The 23,005-nt window shown below is 45.7% G+C and overlaps 1 protein-coding gene across 1 annotated transcript in view; it reads left to right on the forward strand.

The window, feature by feature from the left end:
• LOC138656667 (bifunctional heparan sulfate N-deacetylase/N-sulfotransferase 4-like) overlaps positions 1–23,005 on the forward strand; it is a 1,389,166-nt gene that overhangs the window by 681,118 nt on the left and 685,043 nt on the right. Inside the window, exon 5 of the mRNA XM_069743763.1 lies at positions 19,174–19,359. Within this exon, the coding sequence (XP_069599864.1) occupies positions 19,174–19,359 (186 nt within the window). The remainder of the gene's footprint in view (positions 1–19,173; positions 19,360–23,005) is intronic.

The raw sequence follows: 23,005 nt of genomic DNA on the forward strand, positions 1-23,005 counted from the left end.
AAGGACGGTTACATAATGAACCCTGCCTAAATGCCTCTAATAAAATTTTGCCAGCTTTCCTTATTCAAATTGCAGCTATTTTTTGAAGCATTATATCCCAACGAAATTTAACAAAAGTTACGTAATAATTTATGGATGACTAATTGAATACAGAAGAGTAGGGTTGAGCGAAACGGGTCGTTCATTTTCAAAAGTCGCCGACTTTTGGCAAAGTCGGGTTTCATGAAACCCGATCCGACCCCTGTGCGGGGTCGGCCATGCGGTACGCGACTTTCGCACCAAAGTCGCGTTTCAATGACGCGAAAAGTGCCATTTCTCAGCCAATGAAGGTAAACGCAGAGTGTGGGCAGCGTGATGACATAGGTCCTGGTCCCCACCATCTTAGAGAAGGGCATTGCAGTGATTGGCTTGCTGTCTGCGGCGTCACAGGGGCTATAAAGGGGCATTCCCGCCGACTGCCATGTTACTGCTGCTGATCTGAGCTTAGGGAGAGGTTGCTGCCGCTTCATCAGAAGCAGGGATAGCGTTAGGCAGGGTCCATTAACCACCAAACCGCTTGTGCTGTAGCGATTTGCACTGTCCAACACCACCTTTGGTGTACAGGGACAGTGGAAGCTACATTTTTTTTTTTTTCCCCTCAGCGCTGTAGCTCATTGGGCTGCCCTAGAAGGCTCCCTGATAGCTGCATTGCTGTGTGTACGCCGCTGTGCAAACCAACTGCTTTTTTCAAAGCACAAATCCTCTTGTTCCTTCCTTTCTGCACAGCTATCTTGTTTGTTTGTCCACACTTTTTATTTAATTTGTGCATCAGTCCACTCCTTATTGCTGCCTGCCATACCTGGCTGAGATTACTGCAGGGAGATAGTAATTGAAGGACAGTTCCTTTTTTATTTTATTTTTTTGTGTGGGAGATTAATATTGGCATTTCTGCTAGAGTGCCATCCCTGTCTGTGCCATCTCTCACTCAGTGGGCCATAGAAAGCCTATTTATTTTTTTGCTTGATTTGGGTTCTAAAATCTACCTGAAAAAATCACTACATCAATCAGTGGGAGAAAAATATTGGCCTCAGGGCTTGTGTGCCACTCCTGACTCCTGTGTGTGCCATCTCTCAGTCAGTGGGCCATAGAAAGCCTATTTATTTTTTTGCTTGATTTGGGTTCCAAAATCTACCTGAAAAAATCACTACATCAATCAGTGGGAGAAAAATATTGGCCTCAGGGCTTGTGTGCCACTCCTGACTCCTGTGTGCATCATCACTCACTCAGTGGGCCATAGAAAGCCTATTTTTTTTTTGCTTTATTTGGGTTCTAAATTCTACCTGAAAAAATCAATAAATCAATCAGTGGGAGATTAATATTGGCCTTTGGGCTTGTGTGCCAGTCCTAAGCGTGCCATCTCTCTCACAAATAGTGGGCCATAGAAAGCCTATTTATTTTTTTTTTATTGGGTTTATAAATTTTCCCTGAAAAAAAAAAAAAAAGCGGGAGATTAATATTGGCCTCTGGGCTTGTGTGCCAGTCCTGAGCGTGCCATCTCTCTCACAAATAGTGGGCCATAGAAAGCCTATTTATTTATTTTTTTTGGTTTTATAAATTCTCCCTGAAAAAAAAAAGGGAGATTAATATTGGTTTTTGGGCTTGTGTGCCAGTCCTAAGCGTGCCATCTCTCTCTCTCAGATAGTGGGCCATAGAAAGCCTATTTATAATTTTTTTTATTGGGTTTATAAATTTTCCCTGAAAAAAAAAAAAAAGTGGGAGATTAATATTGGCCTCTGGGCTTGTGTGCCACTCCTGACTCCTGTGTGTGCCATCTCTCAGTCAGTGGGCCATAGAAAGCCTATTTTTTGTTTTATTTGTTTTCTAAATTCTCCCTGAAAAAATCATTTTATTTTATTTGGTTTCTAAATTCTTCCTGAAAAAATCATTTTTTTTTATTATTTTTTTTTTCTAAAGTCTCCCTGAAAAAAAAAAAATCAAATCAGTGGGAGATTAATATTGCCCTTTCTGCTTGTGTGCCAGTCTTGACTCCTGGGTGTGCCATCTCTCTCTCTCTCTCCAATTGTGGGCCATAGAAAGCCTATTATTTTTTTTGCTTGATTTGGGTTCCAAAATCTACCTGAAAAAATCACTACATCAATCAGTGGGAGATAAATATTGGCCTCTGGGCTTGTGTGCCACTCCTGACTCCTGTGTGCGTCATCTCTCACTCAGTGGGCCATAGAAAGCCTACTTTTTGTTTTATTTGTTTTCTAAATTCTCCCTGAAGAAATCATTTTATTTTATTTGGTTTCTAAATTCTTCCTGAAAAAATCATTTTATTCTATTTTTTTTTTTCTAAAGTCTCCCTGAAAAAAAAAAAAAAAATCAGTGGGAGATTAATATTGCCCTTTCTGCTTGTGTGCCAGTCTTGACTCCTGGGTGTGCCATCTCTCTCTCTCTCTCCAATTGTGGGCCATAGAAAGCCTATTATTTTTTTAGCTTGATTTGGGTTCCAAAATCTACCTAAAAAAATCACTACATCAATCATTGGGAGAACAATATTAGCCTCTGGGCTTGTGTGCCACTCCTGACTCCTGTGTGCGTCATCTCTCACTCAGTGGGCCATAGAAAGCCTATTTTTTGTTTTATTTGTTTTCTAAATTCTCCCTGAAAAAATCATTTTATTTTATTTGGTTTCTAAATTCTTCCTGAAAAAATCATTTTATTCTATTATTTTTTTTTCTAAAGTCTCCCTGAAAAAAAAAAAAATCAGTGGGAGATTAATATTGCCCTTTCTGCTTGTGTGCCAGTCTTGACTCCTGGGTGTGCCATCTCTCTCTCTCTCTCCAATTGTGGGCCATAGAAAGCCTATTATTTTTTTTGCTTGATTTGGGTTCCAAAATCTACCTGAAAAAATCACTACATCAATCATTGGGAGAAAAATATTGGCCTCTGGGCTTGTTTGCCACTCCTGACTCCTGTGTGTGGCATCTCTCACTCATTGGGGCATAGAAAGCCTTTTTTTTGTTTTTTTGGTTTCTAAATTGTCATTGGAAAAATCATTTTATGTTATTTGGTTTCTAAATTCTTCCTGAAAAAATCATTTTATTTTATTTTGTTTCTAAAGTCTCCCTGAAAAAAAAAAAAAAAAAAACAGTGGGAGATTAATATTAACATTTGTGCTTCAGTGACAGTCCTGCATGTGGGCATCTCTCTCATTTGTTGCCACCAAAAACAGAGTGTGTAACATTGTGCCTGATTTTCGTTGTGGTCTCACCCACCTGTAAAGGGGTAGCTAAATCATAGTGAAGTTATAGCTCACCGTGTAAGTTGTGTGACAGCAACAAATACCGTTAGTTTGGTTACGTTTTTAAAACAGTGAGGCAGTCTGGTGGAAGAGGTCGTGGCCGGGGGCGTTCATTGTCAGCTGGTAATGAGGGTAGTGGTAGTGGTGGAGCATCAGGTGGTCTTGGGAAAAAAAATATTGCACCTAAGTCTGGAGCTGTGGAGCCAGGTTCGTCGTCTGGCTACACAAGGCCTCGAACGCTCCCTTTTCTGGGAGTAGGAAAACCGCTTTTAAAGCCGGCGCAGCAAGAGCAAGTTTTGGCTTATCTTGCTGACTCAGCCTCTAGCTCTTTTGCCTCCTCTCGTGAAACTGGTAAATGTCAAAGCAGCGCGTCGTTAGTGGATGTTCACGGTCAGGGACAAGTCGCTTCCTTGTCCTCTTCAGCAAAAACAACAACAGAGAAGAATGCAGCAGGCGACACAACGGGTTACTCCATGTAGCTCTTTACACATAACGTCCCTGGCTTAGAAAGTGAAGCAGTTAACAGTCCATGCCCATTACAAGTTGAATCTGACATGGAGTGCACTGATGCACAGCCACAGCCAGACTACTATGCTGGTCCTTTGACTCAGACCACAACATTGCCCTCGCAGGGTAATGATCAAGAATCAGACCCTGATGAGACTATGTTGCCCCATCACGAACGCTATACCACTGACCGACACGGTGACACAGACGAAGTTGCACATGAGCTACAAGAAGAGGTAATAGATGACCCAGTTCTTGACCCCGATTGGCAGCCATTGGGGGAACAGGGTGCAGGCGGCAGCAGTTCTGAAGCGGAGGAGGAGGGGCCGCAGCAGGCATCAACATCGCAACAGGTTCCATCTGCCGGGCCCGTATCTTGCCCAAAACGCGTGGCAAAGCCAAAACCTGTTGGAGGACAGCGTGGCCATCCGGTTAAAGCTCAGTCTGCAATGCCTGAAAAGGTATCCGATGCTAGAAAGAGTGCAGTCTGGCATTTTTTTAAACAACATCCAATTGATCAGCGCAAAGTCATCTATCAAAAATGTTCAACTACCTTAAGCAGAGGGCAGAATCTGAAAAGTCTCAATACAAGTTGCATGCATAGACATTTAACCACCATGCATTTGCAAGCTTGGACTAACTACCAAACGTCCCTTAAGGTTGTAGCACCCTCGGCCAATGAAGCTAGTCATCAACGCAACATCCCTTCCGGCAGTGTAGGGCCACCATTTTCCGCACCACCTGCAGTATCTGTGCAGGTTTCTTTGCCAGGCCAAAGCAGTCAGGGTCAGGGAATCACCAGTTTCGTAGTAGGAAACACTGCATCTAGGGCACCGGCAGCAACAATACCATCTCCCACCGTCTCTCAGTCTGCCATGTCCACCGGCACCCCCGCTAGTTCCACGATCTCCAGCTCTCCAGTCCAGCTCACCCTACATGAGACTATGGTTAGAAAAAGGAAGTACTTAGCCTCGCATCCGCGTACACAGGGTTTGAACGCCCACATAGCTAGACTAATCTCGTTAGAGATGATGCCCTACCGGTTAGTTGAAAGCGAAGCTTTCAAAGTCCTGATGGACTACGCTGTACCACGCTACGAGCTACCCAGTCGACACTTTTTTTCCAGAGAAGCCATCCCAGCCCTCCACCAGCATGTTAAAGAGCGCATCGTCCATGCACTCAGGCAATCTGTGAGCACAAAGGTGCACCTGACAACAGATGCATGGACCAGTAGGCATGGCCAGGGACGTTACGTGTCCATCACGGCACACTGGGTGAATGTTGTGGATGCAGGGTCCACAGGGGACAGCAAGTTTGGGACAGTTCTGCCTAGCCCACGGTCTAGGAAACAGTTGGCTGTAGCCGTTCGCACCCCCTCCTCCTCCTCCTCGTCCTCCTGCAGAAGCGAGAGCTCGTCCACAGACCGCAGTCGCACAACCACTCCATCCGCAGCTGCCACTGTTGCACACCAGGTCTCCCATTATGGGGCAGCTACTGGCAAACGTCAGCAGGCTGTATTGGCTATGAAGTGTTTGGGCGACAACAGACACACCGCGGAAGTTCTGTCCGAGTTCTTGCAGAAAGAAACGCAGTCGTGGCTGGGCACTGTAGATCTTGAGGCAGGCAAGGTAGTGAGTGATAACGGAAGGAATTTCATGGCTGCCATCTCCCTTTCCCAACTGAAACACATTCCTTGCCTGGCTCACACCTTAAACCTGGTGGTGCAGTGCTTCCTGAAAAGTTATCCGGGGTTATCCGACCTGCTCCTCAAAGTGCGTGGACTTTGCTCACATATCCGCCGTTCGCCTGTACACTCCAGCTGTATGCAGACCTATCAGCGTTCTTTGAACCTTCCCCAGCATCGCCTAATCATAGACGTTGCAACAAGGTGGAACTCAACACTGCACATGCTTCAGAGACTGTGCGAACAGAGGCGGGCTGTTATGTTTTTGTGGGAGGATACACATACACGGGCAGGCAGTAGGATGGCAGACATGGAGTTGTCAGGTGTGCAGTGGTCGAAGATTCAAGACATGTGTCAAGTCCTTCAGTGTTTTGAGGAATGCACACGGCTGGTTAGTGCAGACAACACCATAATAAGCATGAGCATCCCCCTAATGCATCTGCTGATGCAAAGTTTGACGCACTTAAAGGATCAGGCGTCTGCAGCTGAGGAAGAGCAAAGCCTTGATGACAGTCAGCCATTGTCTGGCCAGGGCAGTGTACAGGACGAGGTAGCGGGCGAAGAGGAGGAGGAGGACGAGGAGGATGATGGGGATGATTATATTTTTAATGAGGAAGCTTTTCCGGGGCCACTGGAAATTGTTGGCGCGGCAAGGCCGGGTTCTGGTTTTTGGAGGGACACAAGTGACGTGGATTTGCCTGAAACTGCCCCTCAACCAAGCACAACCGCAGATTTGAGAACTGGAACTTTGGCCCACATGGCGGATTATGCCTTACGTATCCTCAAAAGGGACACACGCATTACTAAAATGATGAACGATGATGATTACTGTTTGGCCTGCCTCCTTGATCCTCGCTATAAAGGCAAATTGCAAAATGTAATGCCACATGACAACTTGGAAATAATATTAGCAACCAAACAATCAACTCTTGTTGACCGTTTGCTTCTGGCATTCCCTGCACACTGCGCCCGTGATCGTTCTCACACGAGCTGCAGGGGCCAGCAGACCAGTGGTGCAGAAATCAGAAGTGGCGTTGGCCAGAGGGGTTTTCTGACCAGGTTGTGGAGTGATTTTGCTATGACCGCAGACAGGACAGGTACTGCAGCATCAATTCAAAGTGACAGGAGACAACATTTGTCCAGTATGGTTACAAACTATTTTTCATCCCTTATCGACGTTCTCCCTCAACCGTCATTCCCATTTGATTACTGGGCATCCAAATTAGACACCTGGCCAGAATTGGCAGAATATGCATTGCAGGAGCTTGCTTGCCCGGCAGCTAGTGTCCTATCAGAAAGAGTATTCAGTGCTGCAGGTTCAATACTAACAGAAAAAAGGACTCGTCTGGCTACCCAAAATGTATATGATCTAACCTTCATTAAAATGAACCACAACTGGATTTCGAAATCTTTTGCCCCACCTTGCCCGGCTGACACCTAGCTTTCCTATGAAAAGGTCTTGCCTGTGGACTATTCTGAATGACTTTTCCAATCTCGTAATTTTCTGCACCTGATTGTCCAGCATACGACATGTTTACACCTCACTAAATGGCCAAACTCCCCACACGGGGCCGTGGTATCGCCACTTTGCGCCAGCACCCGTGAGAGTGCTGTTTGTCTGAAGAGGTGGGTGTGCCTGCTTTTGGTCGACGGCACTGCCACTTGGTCCCTCATAGTACAATAAAGTGTCTCTGGCGGTGGTGGTGCGCACCCAACGTCAGACACACCGTTGTAATATGAGGGGCCCTGGGCCTGTACCGCCGGCCACAAGACAGTTCCCCCCCCCAGCTCAAACAGTGCTCTACCACTTGCAAAATTATCTCTCACAGCTCCACCAATGTTTAGACTATGCGCTGACATCCTTCAATGCCTGGCACTGACAATACCATTGTATTGACATTTTTGTTATGTTAGGCCTTCGAAGCCTGTCTGCGGTCCCTCCTTCCACTAGGCCTCCACTGACCATTGTACTGCTGCCCGTGTACCCCTGGAACCAATTTTAAATTGCCAACAGCCCTATTTTTTTATGTTAGGCCTTCAAAGCCTGTCTGCGGTCCCTCCTTCCACTAGGCCTCCACTGACCATTGTACTGCTGCCCGTGTACCCCTGGAACCAATTATAAATTGCCAACAGACCTATTTTTTTATGTTAGGCCTTCGAAGCCTGTCTGCGGTCCCTCCTTCCACTAGGCCTCCACTGACCATTGTACTGCTTGTTATGAAAGGCAATTCAGTACTACAATGGACATAGCGGTCAGAGCACATACAGTGATCTGACAATAACCCAAAATCATAGAACGAGCTCTGAGACGTGGGAACTCTGCAGACCGCAATCCCTAATCCTCTCCAAACAACACTAGAGGCAGCCGTGGATTGCGCCTCACTCTGCCTATGCAACTCGGCACAGCCTGAGAAACTAACTAGCCTGAGGATAGAAAATAAGCCTACCTTGCCTCAGAGAAATACCCCAAAGGAAAAGGCAGCCCCCCACATATAATGACTGTGAGTTAAGATGAAAAGACAAACGTAGAGATGAAATAGATTCAGCAAAGTGAGGCCCGACTTTCTTAACAGATCGAGGATAGAAAAGGTAACTTTGCGGTCTACACAAAACCCTAAAGAAAACCACGCAAAGGGGGCAAAAAGACCCTCCGTACCGAACTAACGGCACGGAGGTACACCCTTTGCGTCCCAGAGCTTCCAGCAACAAATTAGACAAGCTGGACAGAAAAAATAGCAAACTAATAGCAAAAAAGAACTTAGCTATGCAGAGCAGCAGGCCACAGGAATGATCCAGGGAAAAGCAAGTCCAACACTGGAACATTGACAGGAAGCCAGGATCAAAGCATTAGGTGGAGTTATGTAGAGAAACACCTAACGACCTCACCAGATCACCTGAGGGAGGAAACTCAGAAGCCGCAGTACCACTTCCCTCCACCAACAGAAGCTCACAGAGAGAATCAGCCACAGGAGGGAGCTCTGCCACAGAATTCCCAACAGTACCCCCCCTTGAGGAGGGGTCACCGAACCCTCACCAAAGCCCCCAGGCCGACCAGGATGAGCCACATGAAAGGCATGAACAAGATCGGAAGCATGGACATCAGAGGCAAAAACCCAGGAATTATCTTCCTGAGCATAACCCTTCCATTTAACCAGATACTGGAGTTTCCGTCTAGAAACACGAGAATCCAAAATCTTCTCCACAATATACTCCAATTCCCCCTCCACCAAAACCGGGGCAGGAGGATCAACAGATGGAACCATAGGTGCCACGTATCTCCGCAACAATGACCTATGGAATACGTTATGTATGGAAAAATAATCTGGAAGGGTCAGACGAAAAGACACAGGATTAAGAACCTCAGAAATCCTATGCGGACCAATGAAACGAGGTTTAAACTTAGGAGAGGAAACCTTCACAGGAATATGACGAGAAGATAACCAAACCAGATCCCCAACACGAAGTCGGGGACCCACACGGCGTCTGCGATTAGCGAAACGTTGAGCCTTCTCCTGGGACAAGGTCAAATTGTCCACTACATGAGTCCAAATCTGCTGCAACCTGTCCACCACAGTATCCACACCAGGACAGTCTGAAGACTCAACCTGTCCTGAAGGGAAACGAGGATGGAACCCAGAATTGCAGAAAAATGGCGAAACCAAGGTAGCCGAGCTGGCCCGATTATTAAGGGCGAACTCAGCCAAAGGCAAAAAGGACACCCAGTCATCCTGATCGGCAGAAACAAAGCATCTCAGATATGTTTCCAAGGTCTGATTGGTTCGTTCGGTCTGGCCATTAGTCTGAGGATGGAAAGCCGAGGAAAAAGACAAGTCAATGCCCATCCTACCACAAAAGGCTCGCCAAAACCTTGAAACATACTGGGAACCTCTGTCAGAAACGATATTCTCTGAAATGCCATGTAAACTAACCACATGCTGGAAGAACAATGGCACCAAATCAGAGGAGGAAGGCAATTTAGACAAGGGTACCAGATGGACCATCTTAGAAAAGCGATCACAGACCACCCAAATGACTGACATCTTTTGAGAAATGGGAAGATCAGAAATAAAATCCATAGAGATATGTGTCCAAGGCCTCTTCGGGACCGGCAAGGGCAAAAGCAACCCACTGGCACGAGAACAGCAGGGCTTAGCCCGAGCACAAATCCAACAGGACTGCACAAAAACACGCACATCCCGCGACAGAGACGGCCACCAAAAGGATCTAGCCACCAACTCTCTGGTACCAAAGATTCCAGGATGACCAGCCAACACCGAACAATGAACCTCAGAGATAACTTTACTGGTCCACCTATCAGGGACAAACAGTCTCTCCGCTGGACAACGATCAGGTTTATTAGCCTGAAATTTTTGCAGCACCCGCCGCAAATCAGGGGAGATGGCAGACACAATTACTCCTTCCTTGAGGATACCCGCCGGCTCAGACAAACCCGGAGAGTCGGGCACAAAACTCCTAGACAGAGCATCCGCCTTCACATTTTTAGAGCCCGGAAGGTACGAAATCACAAAGTCAAAACGGGCAAAAAACAGCGACCAACGAGCCTGTCTAGGATTCAACCGCTTAGCAGACTCAAGATAAGTCAAGCTCTTATGATCAGTCAATACCCCCACGCGATTCTTAGCTCCTTCAAGCCAATGACGCCACTCCTCGAATGCCCACTTCATCTCCAGCAACTCTCGGTTGCCCACATCATAATTTCGCTCAGCAGGTGAAAATTTCCTGGAAAAAAAAGCGCATGGTTTCATCACTGAGCAATCAGAACCTCTCTGCGACAAAACAGCCCCTGCTCCAATCTCAGAAGCATCAACCTCGACCTGGAACGGAAGAGAAACATCTGGTTGACACAACACAGGGGCAGAAGAAAAACGACGCTTCAAGTCTTGAAAAGCTTCCACAGCAGCAGAAGACCAATTGACCACATCAGCACCCTTCTTGGTCAAATCGGTCAATGGTTTGGCAATACTAGAAAAATTGCAGATGAAGCGACGATAAAAATTAGCAAAGCCCAGGAACTTTTGCAGACTTTTCAGAGATGTCGGCTGAGTCCAATCATGGATGGCTTGGACCTTAACAGGATCCATCTCGATAGTAGAAGGGGAAAAGATGAACCCCAGAAATGAAACCTTCTGCACACCAAAGAGACACTTTGATCCCTTCACAAACAAAGAATTAGCACGCAGGACCTGAAAAACTGTTCTGACCTGCTTCACGTGAGACTCCCAATCATCCGAGAAGATCAAAATGTCATCCAAGTACACAATCAGGAATTTATCCAGGTACTCTCGGAAGATGTCATGCATAAAGGACTGAAACACTGATGGAGCATTGGCAAGTCCGAATGGCATCACTAGATACTCAAAATGACCCTCGGGCGTATTAAATGCAGTTTTCCATTCATCTCCTCGCCTGATTCGCACCAGATTATACGCACCACGAAGATCGATCTTGGTGAACCAACTAGCCCCCTTAATCCGAGCAAACAAATCAGATAACAATGGCAAGGGGTACTGAAATTTAACCGTGATCTTATTTAGAAGGCGGTAATCTATACAAGGTCTCAGCGAACCATCCTTCTTGGCCACAAAAAAGAACCCTGCTCCTAATGGTGACGATGACGGGCGAATATGCCCCTTCTCCAGGGATTCCTTCACATAACTGCGCATAGCGGCGTGCTCAGGCACGGATAAATTAAACAGTCGACCTGTTGGGAATTTACTACCAGGAATCAAATTGATAGCACAATCACAATCCCTATGCGGAGGTAGGGCATCGGACTTGGGCTCATCAAATACATCCCGGTAATCAGACAAGAACTCTGGAACCTCAGAAGGGGTGGATGACGAAATTGACAGAAATGGAACATCACCATGTACCCCCTGACAACCCCAGCTGGACACCGACATGGATTTCCAATCCAATACTGGATTATGGGCTTGTAGCCATGGCAACCCCAACACGACCACATCATGCAGATTATGCAACACCAGAAAGCGAATAACCTCCTGATGTGCAGGAGCCATGCACATGGTCAGCTGGGTCCAGTATTGAGGCTTATTCTTGGCCAAAGGCGTGGAATCAATTCCTCTCAATGGAATAGGACACTGCAAGGGCTCTAAGAGAAACCCACAACGCTTAGCATACTCCAAGTCCATCAAATTCAGGGCAGCGCCTGAATCCACAAATGCCATGACAGAATACGATGACAAAGAGCAGATCAAGGTAACGGACAGAAGAAATTTTGACTGTACCGTACCAATGGTGGCAGACCTAGCGAACCGCTTAGTGCGCTTAGGACAATCAGAGATAGCATGAGTGGAATCACCACAGTAGAAACACAGCCCATTCAGACGTCTGTGTTCTTGCCGTTTAACTTTGGTCAAAGTCCTATCACACTGCATAGGCTCAGGTTTTAGCTCAGGTAATACCGCCAAATGGTGCACAGATTTACGCTCACGCAAGCGTCGACCGATCTGAATGGCCAAAGACATAGACTCATTCAAACCAGCAGGCATAGGAAATCCCACCATGACATCCTTAAGGACTTCAGAGAGACCCTTTCTGAACATAGCTGCCAGCGCAGATTCATTCCATTGAGTGAGCACGGACCACTTTATAAATTTCTGACAATATACCTCTATCTCATCCTGACCCTGACAAAGAGCCAGCAAATTTTTCTCTGCCTGATCCACTGAATTAGGTTCATCGTACAGCAATCCGAGCGCCAGGAAAAACGCATCGATATTACTCAATGCAGGATCTCCTGGCGCAAGAGAAAATGCCCAGTCCTGAGGGTCGCCGTGCAAAAAAGAAATAACAATCAAAACCTGTTGAACTGGATCACCAGAGGAGCGAGGATTCAAGGCCAGAAATAATTTACAATTAGTTTTGAAACTCAGAAACTTAGTTCTATCTCCAAAAAACAAATCAGGAATAGGAATTCTTGGTTCCAACATAGCTTTCTGATCAATAGTGTCTTGAATCTTTTGTACTCTTCCCGAGAGCTGATCCACAAATGAAGACAGACTTCTAATGTCCATCGCTACACCTGTGTACTGAACCACCCAAACGTCTAGGGGAAAAAAAAGGCAAAACACAGTGCAAAGAAAAAAAAATGGTCTCAGAACTTCTTTTTTCCCTCTATTGAGAATCATTAGTACTTTGGGCTTCCTGTACTGTTATGAAAGGCAATTCAGTACTACAATGGACATAGCAGTCAGAGCACATACAGTGATCTGACAATAACCCAAAATCATAGAACGAGCTCTGAGACGTGGGAACTCTGCAGACCGCAATCCCTAATCCTCTCCAAACAACACTAGAGGCAGCCGTGGATTGTGCCTCACTCTGCCTATGCAACTCGGCACAGCCTGAGAAACTAACTAGCCTGAAGATAGAAAATAAGCCTACCTTGCCTCAGAGAAATACCCCAAAGGAAAAGGCAGCCCCCCACATATAATGACTGTGAGTTAAGATGAAAAGACAAACGTAGAGATGAAATAGATTCAGCAAAGTGAGGCCCGACTTTCTTAACAGATCGAGGATAGAAAAGGTAACTTTGCGGTCTACACAAAACCCTAAAGAAAACCACGCAAAGGGGGCAAAAAGACCCTCCATACCGAACTAACGGCACGGAGGTACACCCTTTGCGTCCCAGAGCTTCCAGCAACAAATTAGACAAGCTGGACAGAAAAAATAGCAAACTAATAGCAAAAAAGAACTTAGCTATGCAGAGCAGCAGGCCACAGGAATGATCCAGGGAAAAGCAAGTCCAACACTGGAACATTGACAGGAAGCCAGGATCAAAGCATTAGGTGGAGTTAAGTAGAGAAGCACCTAACGACCTCACCAGATCACCTGAGGGAGGAAACTCAGAAGCCGCAGTACCACTTCCCTCCACCAACAGAAGCTCACAGAGAGAATCAGCCGAAGTACCACTTGTGACCACAGGAGGGAGCTCTGCCACAGAATTCACAACAACTGCTGCCCTTGTACCACTGGAACCAATTTTAAATTGCCAACAGCCCTATTTTTTTATGTTAGGCCTTCGAAGCCTGTCTGCGGTCCCTCCTTCCACTAGGCCTCCACTGACCACACCACTGCTGCCCGTGTACCCCTGGAACCAATTTAAAATTGCAGACAGCCAGCCCAATTTTATTATGTTAGGCCTTCGAAGCCTACCTGCGGTCCGTTCTTTCTACTACTACTACACTGACCAGGCCACTGCTGCCCGTGTTCCCCTGGAACCAATTTAAAATTGCCTACAGCCATCTGTTATTATGTTAGGCCTTCGATGCCTGTTGGCGGTCACTCCTTCCACTAGGCCTCCACTGACCACACCACTGCTGCCCGTGTACCCCTGGAACCAATTTAAAATTGCCTACAGCCAGCCCAATTTTTTTATTTTAGGCCTTCGATGCCTGTCTGCGGTCCGTTCTTTCTACTACTACTGCACTGACCAGGCCACTGCTGCCCGTGTTCCCCTGGAACCAATTTAAAATTGCCTACAGCCATGTGTTATTATGTTAGGCCTTCGATGCCTGTCTGCGGTCACTCCTTCCACTAGGCCTCCACTGACCACACCACTGCTGCCCGTGTACCCCTGGAACCAATTTAAAATTGCCTACAGCCAGCCTAATTTTTTTATGTTAGGCCTTCGAAGCCTGTCTGCGGTCCGTTCTTTCTACTACTACTACACTGACCAGGCCACTGCTGCCCGTGTTCCCCTGGAACCAATTTAAAATTGCCTACAGCCATCTGTTATTATGTTAGGCCTTCGATGCCTGTTTGCGGTCACTCCTTCCACCAGGCCTCCACTGACCACACCACTGCTGCCCGTGTACCCATGGAACCAATTTAAAATTGCCTACAGCCATCTGGTATTATGTTAGGCCTTCGATGCCTGTCTGCGGTCACTCCTTCCACTAGGCCTCCACTGACCACACCACTGCTGCCCGTGTACCCCTGGAACCAATTTAAAATTGCCTACAGCCATCTGTTATTATGTTAGGCCTTCGATGCCTGTCTGCGGTCACTCCTTCCACTAGGCCTCCACTGACCACACCACTGCTGCCCGTGTACCCCTGGAACCAATTTAAAATTGCCTACAGCCATCTGTTATTATGTTAGGCCTTCGAAGCCTGTCTGTGGTCCTTCCTTCCAATAGTTCTCCACTGACCAGACCAATGCTGGCCGTGTACCCCTGGAACCCAGCTGAAAGTGCATGTAGCCTCCTTTTTTTCTTTGTTTTATATTTAGAAAGCCAAGATGAACTACGCTGTGCAACGGTTCAAGCTACCCAGTCGACATTTCTTTTGCGAGAAAAGCCATCCCAGCCCTCCAGCGGCATGAAAAAGTCTGCATTGTCATAGCACTCAGGCAATCAAACAGTAGAAAGGTGCACCTGACAAGAGACGCATGAACCAGTAGGCATGTCCACAAAAAGTTACGTGTCCATTACGGCGCACTGGGTTAATGTGTTGGATGCATGGTCCACAGGGGACAGCCTACGAAGTCTGTCTGCAGTCCCTAATTCCAATTTTCCTCCGCTGACCACACCACTGCTGCCCGTGTACCCCTGGAACCAATTTTACAGTGTCTACAGCCTAATTTTGTTATGTTAGGCCTACTACGCCTGTCTGCGGTCCCTCCTTCCAATACTCATCCACTGACCACACCACTGCTGCCCGTGGACCCCTGGAACCTATTTTTAATTGCATAGAGCATCCTTTTTTTAATAGTAGGCGTACAAAGTCTGTCTGCGGTCCACTATTGAAATTGTCCTCCACTGCCCAGAGCACTGCTGCTTGTGTACCCCTGTAACTTTTTTAAGCTGCAGTGAGCCACATTTTTGGTTTAAGTCCTACTACCTGTGTCTGTCTGCGCCACTCAATTCAGCTGTGTTCCTTTGAAAAAAGCTGAGCGTCAATAGTCTTGTTTTCAGCCTCTAGGAATTTTAAAACTGCATTGGGGGTACAACTTTGGTAGGGCCTACTAACGGTGTCTGCCTCCCCAAGGTGTGCCCCAGGTTTCCTCGCCATTGCTTCGATCTTAATGCTCTCGTTTAGTAGTTGTTGGAAACTACACTGCATTAGGCCTACAAATTGGGTATGGGGTGTAGAGAGATGGTGTGTTCCACTCCAAGGTGTTCTCCAGGTTGCCTTTCCTGAGCTTCGATCTTCTGGCTCTCGTTTAGTAGTTGTTGGAAACTACGCTGCATTAGGCCTACAAATTGGGTATGGGGTGTAGAGAGATGGTGTGTTCCACTCCAAGGTGTTCCCCAGGTTTCCTCTCCATTGCTTCGATCTTCATGCTCTCGTTTAGTAGTTGTTGGAAACTACACTGCATTAGGCCTACAAATTGGGTATGGGGTGTAGAGAGATGGTGTGTTCCACTCCAAGGTGTTCCCCAGGTTTCCTGTCCATTGCTTCGATCTTCATGCTCTCGTTTAGTAGTTGTTGGAAACTACACTGCATTAGGCCTACAAATTGGGTATGGGGTGTAGAGAGATGGTGTGTTCCACTCCAAGGTGTTCCCCAGGTTTCGTCCACATTGCTTCGGTCTTCCGACTCTCGTTTAGTAGTTGTAGAAAACTACACTGCATTAGGCCTACAAATTGGGTATGGGGTGTAGAGAGACGGTGTGTTACACTCCAAGGTGTTCCCCAGGTTTCGTCCACATTGCTTCGATCTTCCGACTCTCGTTTAGTAGTTGTTGAAAACTACACTGCATTAGGCCTACAAATTGGGTATGGGGTGTAGAGAGATGGTGTGTTACACTCCAAGGTGTTCCCCAGGTTTCCTCTCCATTGCTTCGATCTTCATGCTCTCGTTTAGTAGTTGTTGGAAACTACGCTGCATTAGGCCTACAAATTGGGTATGGGGTGTAGAGAGATGGTGTGTTCCACTCCAAGGTGTTCTCCAGGTTGCCTTTCCTGAGCTTCGATCTTCTGGCTCTCGTTTAGTAGTTGTTGAAAACTACACTGCATTAGGCCTACAAATTGGGTATGGGGTGTAGAGAGATGGTGTGTTCCACTCCAAGGTGTTCCCCAGGTTTCCTGTCCATTGCTTCGATCTTCATGCTCTCGTTTAGTAGTTGTTGGAAACTACACTGCATTAGGCCTACAAATTGGGTATGGGGTGTAGAGAGATGGTGTGTTCCACTCCAAGGTGTTCCCCAGGTTTCGTCCACATTGCTTCGGTCTTCCGACTCTCGTTTAGTAGTTGTAGAAAACTACACTGCATTAGGCCTACAAATTGGGTATGGGGTGTAGAGAGACGGTGTGTTACACTCCAAGGTGTTCCCCAGGTTTCGTCCACATTGCTTCGATCTTCCGACTCTCGTTTAGTAGTTGTTGAAAACTACACTGCATTAGGCCTACAAATTGGGTATGGGGTGTAGAGAGATGGTGTGTTACACTTCAAGGTGTTCTCCAGGTTGCCTTTCCTGAACTTCTATCTTCAGGCTCTCATTAAATTGTGGTTAAATGGAACAACTGCATTTGGCGTACTAGTTGGTTTGGGGCCTACTATCGGTGTCTGCCACTCCTTGCTGTTCTCCTGGTTTCCTGTCCTGAAATTCCATTTTCAGGCTCTCGTTAAGTAGTTGTTAATGTTAAACTGCATTTGGCCTACTAGTTGGGTTGGGGCCTACTATCGGTGTCTGCCACTCCTTGCTGTTCTCCTCCACTGAACAAAGCTGTGCCGCCTGGTTACTACGGTTGCCAATTTTGAACTGCATTTCGACTACTTACTGATTTGGGCCTACTCTCTGTGTCAGCCTCTCATTCCAGTTGTCCTCCACTGCAATGCCCCCTGGTTAGTCCTGTGTTACCAATTTTGAACTGCATTTAGCCAACTTTATTCTTTGGGCCTATATCTGTGTTTCCTCCTCATCCTGCCCATTGCCCAGCCAGTGATAGATGAGTCTGCTGGTACATTGACCCATAACGCAAAATTCCCCGTGCACGCTACACAGCAAGATTGTGACCCTGCTGAAAGTCAGGTTCCTCTTCCCGCATACCATACCACCTTACACGGGGACAAAGAGGAAGGTGCAGATGAAAGTGCAGGTTCCTTCATCAGATGAGGGGAGGAATACTAGTTGGCGACGTCACTGGCACAGGGCCTCTCATAGTACGCAAAAGTGTTGCTGCCGGTGGGAGGCGCCCCCGCCCTGCAAACACACCGCTGTACTTTGAGGGGCCCTGTGCCAGTGCCAATGCCAACGAGTGGCCCCCCCCTGCTTGCTCAGGATCACAGCACTTGCAAAGTTGAAATACTTACCTCTCCCTGCTCCACTGCCGTGACGTGGTCCAGATTTCCTGGGCCCACTAATTACTTGAACCAGCCCTACCCCCCACAACTTTAGCCAAATGACCCCCAATTTCAAATGCCTTCCAATTATTATAAGCTAAATTACGATTGACAAGCTTCTGTAACAAGAATGGATGTTTTTGCCATTAAAATGGGCAGTGTAGGTGTTTTCCTGGCCTCCACTCACTGCCGACTATGCTCCCCCATTGACTTGCATTGGGTTTCGTGTTTCGGGCGATACCCGACTTTTCGCCATAATCGGCCGATTCCACTCGACTCGACTTCTAAGATAGTCGGGTTTCGCGAAACACAACTCGACTCTAAAAAGGTCAAGGTCGCTCAACCCTACAGAAGAGTTTATCAATTTTTTTGCAGTGTTATATACCACAGAAATTTAACAGAAACGACATAATAATTTATGGATGATTAATTGAATACAGGAAAGATATATATCTTGGTACCGTGTTAGCCAGTAGATAGAAATATATTTAGAATTGAGTCCTCAGTGGTTGGTACCTTTTAATAGTTAACTGAAAAGATGGTAACAAAATTGCAAGCTTTCGAGACTGCTCAGGCCTCTTCATCAGGCATAGACTCTTTTCAGTTAGCAATTAAAAGGTATCAACCAATGAGGACTCTCAATTCTAAATAATTGAATACAGACATTTTTTTAACCTTCTTGGAGTGTTATATACCACAGTAAAATAACACAAAGCACGTAATATGCTATGGATGACAACATAGTTAATTTTTTCTTCCACAAAAAAAATAATGTGTTCGCATGAAACAGCTTTATATTTGGCCACAGACTGCAAAGCCCTAAGCCCTGCCTAAACTCTGCATTCTTCCAAACTCCTTGCACCTGCAGCTGTCCCTAGGCTAAATGCAGAATGTATCAGATACAAATAGCAAAACACAAGATTAGCCCTTGGAAGGACTGTTAGTATGATGGTTCAGCATCAGCACCAGTATCAACACTAGAGCACTCTGATTAATTAAACTGTGCACACACAGGTCAGGATAACTGCTTTCTCTGTCCAATCAGAAGTGTCCCTGAGCTGTGCAAAGGCATTAGTGAGTCGAGCACAATGTTGCCAGTCCTTTTATAACCTCTGATGAGGAAATATGGCCAGCCAGTCACAATAATGCCACTACCAAGATAGAGGCACCAAACATGCGTGGCGGAGTGCCAAGCACATCCTAGCATCCAGATACTTGAGAAACACGATGCACGTTCGCTTATCTCTTGATCTGTGACGCAGATATCTTTGAACAGTAATTTCTCCCATTAATTTTGAAGTGACAATTGTTGTGTTGCTTTTAGGAGTAAAGAAATCTAAATCAAAATGTTCCTTTTGTTTTAGGACCATGGTATTCCAACAAACATGGGTTATGCAGTGGCTCCACACCACTCAGGTGTCTATCCAGTACATGTGCAACTATATGAAGCTTGGAAGAAGGTATGGGGCATCAGAATGACAAGCACTGAAGAATATCCTCATCTAAAACCTGCACGATACAGAAGGGGCTTTATACACAATGGCATAATGGTAATTATGAATATATTTTTTTTAACCCCTTCAAGACCCAGCCTATTTTGACCTTAAAGACCTTGCCGTTTTTTGCAATTCTGACCAGTGTCCCTTTATGAGGTAATAACTCAGGAACGCTTCAACGGATCCTAGCGGTTCTGAGATTGTTTTTTCGTGACATATTGGGCTTCATGTTAGTGGTAAATTTAGGTCAATAAATTCTGCATTTATTTGTGATAAACACGGAAATTTGGCGAAAATTTTGAAAATTTCGCAATTTTCACATTTTGAATTTTTATTCTGTTAAACCAGAGAGATATGTGACACAAAATAGTTAATAAATAACATTTCCCACATGTTTACTTTACATCAGCACAATTTTGGAAACAAAATTTTTTTTTGTTAGGAAGTTATAAGGGTTAAAATTCGACCAGCGATTTGTCATTTTTACAACGAAATTTACAAAACCATTTTTTTTAGGGACCACCTCACATTTGAAGTCAGTTTGAGGGGTCTATATGGCTGAAAATACCCAAAAGTGACACCATTCTAAAAACTGCACCCCTCAAGGTACTCAAAACCACATTCAAGAAGTTTATTAACCCTTCAGGTGCTTCACAGCAGCAGAAGCAACATGGAAGGAAAAAATGAACATTTAACTTTTTAGTCACAAAAATTATCTTTTAGCAACAATTTTTTTATTTTCCCAATGGTAAAAGGAGAAACTGAACCACGAACGTTGTTGTCCAATTTGTCCTGAGTACGCTGATACCTCATATGTGGGGGTAAACCACTGTTTTGGCGCACGGCAGGGCTTGGAAGGGAAGGAGCGCCATTTGACTTTTTGAATCAAAAATTGGCTCCACTCTTTAGCGGACACCATGTCACGTTTGGAGAGCCCCCGTGTGCCTAAAAATTGGAGCTCCCCCACAAGTGACCCCATTTTGGAAACTAGACGCCCCAAGGAACTTATCTAGATGCATAGTGAGCACTTTGAACCCCCAGGTGCTTCACAAATTGATCCGTAAAAATGAAAAAGTACTTTTTTTTCACAAAAAAATTCTTTTAGCCTCAATTTTTTCATTTTCACATGGGCAACAGGATAAAATGGATCCTAAAATGTGTTGGGCAATTTCTCCTGAGTACACCAATACCTCATATGTGGGGGTAAACCACTGTTTGGGCACATGGTAAGGCTCGGAAGGGAAGGAGCGCCATTTGACTTTTTGAATGAAAAATTATTTCCATCGTTAGCGGACACCATGTCGCGTTTGGATAGCTCCTGTGTGCCTAAACATTGGCGCTCCCCCACAAGTGACCCCATTTTGGAAACTAGACCCCCCAAGGAACTAATTTAGATGCCTAGTGAGCACTTTAAACCCTCAGGTGCTTCACAAATTGATCTGTAAAAATGAAAAAGTAATTTTTTTTCACAAAAAAATTCTTTTCGCCTCAATTTTCTCATTTTCACATGGGCAGTAGGATAAAATGGATCATAAAATTTGTTGGGCAATTTCTCCCGAGTACGCCGATACCTCATATGTGGGGGTAAACCACTGTTTGGGCACTCGGCAGGGCTCGGAAGAGAAGGCGTGCCATTTGACTTTTTGAATGGAAAATTAGCTCCAATTGTTAGCGGACACCATGTCGCGTTTGGAGAGCCCCTGTGTGCCTAAACATTGGAGCTCCCCCACAAGTGACCCCATTTTGGAAACTAGACCCCCCAAGGAACTTATCTAGATGCATATTGAGCACTTTAAACCCCCAGGTGCTTCACAGAAGTTTATAACGCAGAGCCATGAAAATAAAAAATAATTTTTCTTTCCTCAAAAATGATTTTTTAGCCTGGAATTTCCTATTTTGCCAAGGATAATAGGAGAAATTGGACCCCAAATATTGTTGTCCAGTTTGTCCTGAGTACGCTGATACCCCATATGTGGGGGTAAACCACTGTTTGGGCGCACGGCAGGGCTCGGAAGGGATGGCACGCCATTTGGCTTTTTAAATGGAAAATTAGCTCCAATCATTAGCGGACACCATGTCACGTTTGGAGAGCCCCTGTGTGCCTAAACATTGGAGATCCCCCAGAAATGACACCATTTTAGAAACTAGACCCCCAAAGGAACTAATCTAGATGTGTGGTGAGGACTTTGAACCCCCAAGTGCTTCACAGAAGTTTATAACGCAGAGCCATGAAAATAAAAAAAAAATTATTTTCTCAAAAATGATCTTTTAGCCTGCAATTTTTTATTTTCCCAAGGGTAACAGGAGAAATTGACCCCAAAAGTTGTTGTCCAGTTTCTCCTGAGTACGCTGATACCCCATATGTGGGGGTAAATCACTGTTTGGGCACATGCCGGGGCTCGGAAGTGAAGTAGTGACGTTTTGAAATGCAGACTTTGATGGAATGCTCTGTGGGCGTCACGTTGCGTTTGCAGAGCCCCTGATGTGGCTTAACAGTAGAAACCCCCCACAAGTGACCCCATTTTGGAAACTAGACCCCCAAAGGAACTTATCTAGATGTGTGGTGAGCACTTTGAACCCCCAAGTGCTTCATAGAAGTTTATAATGCAGAGCCGTGAAAATAATAAATACGTTTTCTTTCCTCAAAAATAATTATTTAGCCCAGAATTTTTTAATTTTCCCAAGGGTAACAGGAGAAATTTGACCCCAATATTTGTTGTCCAGTTTCTCCTGAGTACGGTGATACCCCATATGTGGGGGTAAACTACTGTTTGGGCACATGCCGGGGCTTGGAATTGAAGTAGTGACGTTTTGAAATGCAGACTTTGATGGAATGCTCTGCGGGCGTCACGTTGCGTTTGCAGAGCCCCTGATGTGCCTAAACAGTAGAAACCCCCCACAAGTGACCCCATTTTGGAAACTAGACCCTGAAAGGAACTTATCTAGATGTGTGGTGAGCACTTTGAACCCCCAAGTGCTTCATAGAAGTTTATAATGCAGAGCCGTGAAAATAATAAATACGTTTTCTTTCCTCAAAAATAATTATTTAGCCCAGAATTTTTTATTTTCCCAAGGGTTACAGGAGAAATTGGACCCCAAAAGTTGTTGTCCAGTTTCTCCTGAGTACGCTGATACCCCATATGTGGGGGTAAACCACTGTTTGGGCACACGTCGGGGCTCAGAAGGGAAGTAGTGACTTTTGAAATGCAGACTTTGATGGAATGGTCTGCGGGTGTCACGTTGCGTTTGCAGAGCCCCTGGTGTGCCTAAACAGTAGAAACCCCCCACAAGTGACCCCATTTTAGAAACTAGACCCCCCAAGGAACTTATCTAGATATGTGGTGAGCACTTTGAACCCCCAAGTGCTTCACAGACGTTTACAACGCAGAGCCGTGAAAATAAAAAATCATTTTTCTTTCCTCAAAAATTATGTTTTAGCAAGCATTTTTTTAGATTCACAAGGGTAACAGGAGAAATTGGACCCCAGTAATTGTTGCGCAGTTTGTCCTGAGTATGCTGGTACCCCATATGTGGGGGTAAACCACTGTTTGGGCACACGTCAGGGCTCGGAAGTGAGGGAGCACCATTTGACTTTTTGAATACGAGATTGGCTGGAATCAATGGTGGCGCCATGTTGCGTTTGGAGACCCCTGATGTGCCTAAACAGTGGTAACCCCTCAATTCTACCTCCAACACTAAC

Source organism: Ranitomeya imitator, chromosome 1 (assembly GCF_032444005.1).
Source record: "Ranitomeya imitator isolate aRanImi1 chromosome 1, aRanImi1.pri, whole genome shotgun sequence".
NCBI classification, from domain to species: domain Eukaryota; kingdom Metazoa; phylum Chordata; class Amphibia; order Anura; family Dendrobatidae; genus Ranitomeya; species Ranitomeya imitator.